Source organism: Dunckerocampus dactyliophorus, chromosome 5 (assembly GCF_027744805.1).
Source record: "Dunckerocampus dactyliophorus isolate RoL2022-P2 chromosome 5, RoL_Ddac_1.1, whole genome shotgun sequence".
Taxonomy (NCBI): Eukaryota; Metazoa; Chordata; class Actinopteri; order Syngnathiformes; family Syngnathidae; genus Dunckerocampus; species Dunckerocampus dactyliophorus.
The window spans coordinates 26937341-26943294 of record NC_072823.1 but is presented as its reverse complement, the minus strand read 5'-3'; the positions used below and the strand labels follow the sequence as shown (position 1 = coordinate 26943294).

Below are 5954 nucleotides of genomic sequence, written 5' to 3'. Positions count from 1 at the left end.
TCCTGATGGACATGAAGTCTTAAATCAGAATAGCACCAAAATTTAGACACAACCTCATTGCACCTTATTTACTCCATTTCGTCCCTATTTTTTTTATTATATTTTTACATTTGGGCGTCCAAATTGTTGCATCATAACTTAACAGTAAAGTGTATCTGCTGCAACTTGCAATAACTTTGACGTCATTTTCGAAATGTCTTAAAATGTCCTTGGTTAAAATTCAAGCCATAATACAGTAGAAAGCTTTTTTGAGACGTTGTAGTTCCACGTGTAGCCACACGGGGGCAGCGGAGATACCTGACATCCTCTGTTAGAAGAATTGAGTGATGCGACTGTACAACCAAATGTTTTCGTTAAAAAGATATGAAACCGTCTCCTGATGGACATAACGTCTTAAAGCAGCACCAACATTTAGGCGACAGGACGTCATTACACATTATTTTACTCCCATTTTCTGTAATAGCTATCTTTTGTTTTGACATTCCAGAGTTGCGTCCATTTGTCATAACTTACAACAGAAAAGTGTATTTGCTGTAACTTGTAATAACTGTCGTAAAATGTCAAGTACAGCCCTAACGATACAGTAGAAACCTTTTTTAGACGTTCTAGTTCCACGTCTAGCCACACGGGGGCAGTGGAGGTACCTGACTTGCCCGTGCCATTGCGCATTTGGTTTGTCCCGGACTAGAAGACTGAGTGATGCTACTGTACAACCTACAATATTCCGTCCTACAAACTGTTTTCATTAAAAAAATATGAAACGGTCATCTCTGACTTGTAGTGGTCGTACTTTAAGTGTCGCTTAATTGCTTTTGGGTACTTAAATTTTGATGTGAAATAATAGTAAACACACAGTTAAAATAAAACCCTGTCCGAATGTGTTGATGTAAATTGGTAAATGTCCTGTGGCTATGCAATTTAAAAACATGTACCGTTGGCAGTGACACCGCCCTCTTGTGGCGTCTTCTAGTACTGCTTCTTTTTTAAACAGAGATTAAGCATTTCTTAGCCTCGCAAATCTACACTAAAAAACTATGGAAATGAGATTTAACGTTCCTTTCTAGTTTCTTTCACATGCTATATAGGTCGTGGTTTACATTTCTTGACTTATGAGATAAGGTTTTATGTTGGATGAACGTTGTCGCTAGCTAGTTCTTCCACCTCTGGTTTATAAACATGCTGCGTACTGGAGCTGTGTAAATTGATGCCATGCGGTGTATAGTCTACAAACTTCCAAGTTTTTAATTACACAAATATCAGTTGGCTTTACGACTTCAACTTCCGGTTTTGGGCAAACCAGTCCAGTGGGCTACAGATAGCAATGCTCACTAGCGACCACAAGGTGGCTCCGTTACACCACAAGAGACAAGTATGGGTTTAACAAATAACAAATCATTACGATTCAGTTCAAAGCTCAACAAATTTTATTAAAAAAGGTTTGTTGTTAAAGCATTTTGACACATTACCTGAACAACTGAAGATATAATATAGTGCATAACTTTAAAGCACCACATCTCTATCCTTGCATGGTTCACGTTCATCTTTCACTTTGTTCGCGTTCACTCGGGCACATTGGAGCAAAACTAGTGTAAAAAACGTCCTCGGGACACTTGTTTCACAGTCCAGTTACAGTGAAGGTCATCGAATGGATTGTAAGCACAAACAAGTGCAACAATAAAATAGAAAAAAAATCACTTTTGACTGCTTGTAACATAAAAACATGTTTCTGGTCTTTCATATGTAGCACTTTGGTGTAAGGCTGCACAAATAAGCTGATAAATTGGCACTTGGGAATTATTCCACATGCAAAAAAATAAAAGGTGCAAACTAGTATCAATGTACATCCCTCAGGTGTGACCCAAATATAAGACCTGGTTTTGGAAAAATAAGATAAAATTAATCCTTTAAAAAAAAAAAATGTTAAATATTCCAAAACAAAATGCTTATATTTCTTAGAATTATATTTATATTTGTACAAAAATATAAGACAAACCGTTCAGATTACATGGGGGGAAAAAAAACCATGGTCTTACATTTGGGTCAGAGTACAAGTAAAACATTTCTTTTTCATTTGGATAAAAATCAGTAACAAAATGGCTGCTGGCGTGTGAGAAGGTTAGCTGCCAAGCGAACATGAGGTGGAGGTGCTAAGACCGGACCAGCTTGAAGCCTTGTCCGGTGTCCAGGATGGCAGGAGGAAACCAGTTGAGTTTGACTCTCTTGAGGCACCTCACACAGGCGCTGCACAGCCTCAGCTCGTTGGGGCCGCCGCCCCACAGCGCCATCTGCACCACGGGGTAGGTGACACGGGGGAAGTACACACTCCAGTGGTGGGTGACATCGTGGTCTGTGGGCAGGTGCAGCGTGTAGTCGCTCCAGTGTCGGGACACGCCGTAGTCCGCCGCCACCGCCCTGCCCCTCTGAGACCACTGCGTGTTGCTCTTGGGGTTGCAGTTGTACTCCACCCACTGGGAGAGGAAGTCGCCTGTCTGGGGCTCCGGCTGCTCCACATCGGCGCCATTGACGAGGGTGGCGCCCTGCACGGCCACGTAGACGCCCTCCACCTTACGAACCTCCTTTGCCATCGCCAGGGAGTTGTGGCAGTCCAGCACGAGGATGAGGCGCGAGCAGAAGTTGCTGTTCTTCTCCCGCCACCACTGCACTATCTGGTCCAGACTAAGAGTGTTGCCCCCTGTGGGAACACATCGGAACCGTCACAACTCTGCAATACGGTATTCCCTCGCTCTGTCGCGGTTCACCTTTCGCGGATTCACTGTTTCATGGAATTTTTTTGTGCTTTTTTTTTTTTTTTTTTTTAATTACAGCGTATGAACGCTGTTAGTTTCTTTAAGAACAAATGCATTGTGGGAAGTCGAATGTCTCTCTCTTCCCTCTCTCTTCTGTCTGCACCGCCCATTGTTTCCTGCGTCCTGATTGGCTGTAGACCATTGTCAATCAATGTCCTTTGTGCCGTCCTGCCGTGTCTCCTGTGTCGTCGCTAACTCGCTTGCTTGCTAGCTTGTAAATGAATCTTAGGTTCAAAGGAGGAGGACTCCAACAGGAGGAGTACTGCAGCAATATCTTTGAACAAGGATACAAAAACGCTAGAGTACAGCGGCACGGCACCAGATCACACTTGGTGTTTGGATTTGTTTTTGGGTTGGGAGTGGGTTATCTTTCGGGTTATGGTTAGAGTAAGACCACACCCTCCACACAAGATTTCATAGGTGTGAAGTGTGCGCTCACCTGCCAGCGCCCATTCTCCAGAGCGGTATGTGGGTCCGCTGTAGAAGACGACGTACATGTCGTGGCGAGGCCCGTCCGCAGTGCGGAGCTCCATGAAGGACTTCAGCTTGGCCTGCAGAGCCTCCAGGGTCACTCCGCTGGTGGAGTAGTCACAGCCAAATGTCTCGATGAGGTGGTGGGAGAAGAAGCGCTGGATGTTGTTCAGCATGCTTGTGGAGCGCATGTTGAGCTGATGCACCTGGCTGGGCGGCAGCAGCATGGGCTGGCCATCAGGGCTTGAACACACACACACACACACACACACACACACACACACACACAGTCAACAGGAAGTAAAATCGTGTGTCCATCAGAAGTGAGCATGATGGTGATGTACCTGCAGCAGTTGGTGGGGATGACCACAGCGTAGCCCACACACGTTCCTCCTAGGCTGCTGCTCAGCTCGTGGAACAGGCCGTGGAAGACAGACTCCAGAGGGAGGACGACCAGGAAGGTGCTCAAGAAGATGCTGCTGGAAGCCTGCACACAACACCACAACTCTTTTACTGGCCAAAGGACCCACTTGAGAACTTAATCCCATGACTTTTTTTTGGTTACATTTCGACCACCTTGGTGTCATATTTTAACTTATGTTTTAAATTGATAGTTTTATATTCAGAGGGTATTTATTCTTAATACTTATTAGAGTTTTTGTTGTTTAGAGAATATTTATATTTAATACTGTAGTATTTTTTTTGCATTTCTTTGTTTTAGTTTACAGGGTATTTTATTTAATATTCTTTTCATTAAAAAATATATTTTATCAATAATATAATTTTTTGGGTTTGTGGCATTGTTTTTTTTATTTCAGTATGCTGTCAGGTGTTCTGAAATAAATATTTTGAAATATGCAATCATGGCTTAAATGATCTGGTTAGATGTATTTAGATGTGAAGGATTAGTGAAGATTAAGCGAGTCAATGATTGCATCGAGGGATCCTACCTGCCAGGAGAACGCAGCAACAGCCACGGTGGACACCAGCGTGAAGAGGAGAAGGCGTTCGGAGATGAGGCAGAAATGTCTCATGCCCTTGGAGGCCATTATCTTGTCCAGCCCACTGAGCCCTGACCCCTGGCTAAGACACACCCTCTGGCAGTCGCTCAGTTTGCTGTGAAAGCCCCACATGGTGATGAAGAACACCATGTGGCAGATGCCCCAGAAGAGCACACACGCCAAGAAGGCCGGGATGGTCAGGTACCAGCGGTACAGGCGGTCCAGCACCTGTGCCGCCAGGATGGTGAAGACCACCTCCAGCAGCAGCAAGGGCAGCAGGGAAAGGCGGCGCCACAATCCCCCACATTGCAAAAACGGCTGCCAGCGCTCGGTCACAGAGAGGCCGCTGAAGTAGACGTCCAGCAGCGGATCGCAGATGAGCAGGCCGAAGAAGCAGCCCAGGGCAAACGGGTTGGTTCTGACAGGAAGCGTCTCAAAGAAGAACGCTGCGGTGATGATGATGAAGCACACCAGGTTGGACAGCGCCAGCACCACCTTCAGCCTCAGGGCCACCATGACAGCGGCGAGGGCCACCACAAGCACCATGACGCTCAGGGCCATGCGGAGAAGCAACACCGTGCTGGCGACGGCGAAGCCCACCAGCTCCAGCCGCTCGGCCAACGTGAGGAAAGCGGGTCGGTGTCGGGTGCAGCCCAGCAGCCTCTCCAGCAGTGCCCACAGTGTCCTCACGGACAAGCTGGACATAAGCAGACCATTGGCCGCCTGCTCCTTTGGGTCGCCCTCCAGGGTGGGGCTGTTGATGAAGCACAGCAGGCCCAGCAGGAAGCCAAACCACAAGTGGAGGAGGTTGAGGCTGAGGCGCTCCATGTTGTAGGAGTAGTACAGCACACTGGCCAGACCCAGGACTAACAGAGCTAGGATGAAGATGACCAGGAGGGTGGACTCGGCTGTCTTCTCCCAACGGACGTAAAGACCCAGGCACAGCGCCACCAGCAGGTTGAGGCCGGACAGGTAGCCCAGCCACCGGACTGAGGACCACATGGTCACCTCCCCGTTGACCTCCTCCAGCCGAGTCATGGCCGCTCGGAGGCAGTGGCTGACGCAGTAACGTAGACAAGTCCACATCCTGACCCCGAATTTAAAGCCCACTCGCAGTCAAAGCTAACACAATGATATTTTTGACGTGGCTAGATTTACGACACGGAAGTAGCCCGACAGCTGATGTTTAGCCACCAAGCTAACTTAGTCAAACTGGTTAGCAAAGTTAGCGTTAGCATCTTTCGCCGGTCGACGTTAAGTTTCGAGTGCCGTGTTCTTCCCCCATTTAGGATATCTGCCGAGTTACTGACTTTGTAAAAATGTAATGCTGTCGAACGAATGCTACCTACTGACAGTTTGTAAAGAAGCATTTCCGTCCAGGAAGTTTCGACGCGTCAAAAGTTTTCAAACGCCATGATTGACGACTTTTAGCTGCGGCTACGGAAGCCACCAAGCATCAAAACACCTTTGCAGTAAATAACTTTTTTTCCCCACCTTAGTTCACTACCAACATTGCTTTAAAAACTGTACTTTATGTCGATTGTCAGAGGATATAAACACGTAAATAAAAATTGATGACGTTTAACTATCATCTCTTTGTGAACACAAAGTATATAACAGTCATAATAGTCAGATTTACGGTTTGGTATTAAATGTTCTATACTAGACTGGTTTT

The 5954-nt window shown here is 46.3% G+C and overlaps 1 protein-coding gene across 1 annotated transcript; it reads right to left on the bottom strand.

Annotated features, from left to right (window-relative positions):
• Window positions 1-1406: 1406 nt before the first annotated feature.
• tmem168b (transmembrane protein 168b) lies at window positions 1407-5733 on the bottom strand. Its single transcript, XM_054777522.1, has 4 exons — window positions 4229-5733; window positions 3623-3765; window positions 3247-3521; window positions 1407-2692 (listed from the first exon to the last, which is right to left on the bottom strand). Exons 1-4 carry the CDS (start codon window positions 5363-5365, stop codon window positions 2148-2150), a joined length of 2100 nt encoding a protein of 699 aa, XP_054633497.1. The 5' UTR covers window positions 5366-5733; the 3' UTR covers window positions 1407-2147.
• Between the last annotated feature and the right edge of the window lie 221 nt (window positions 5734-5954).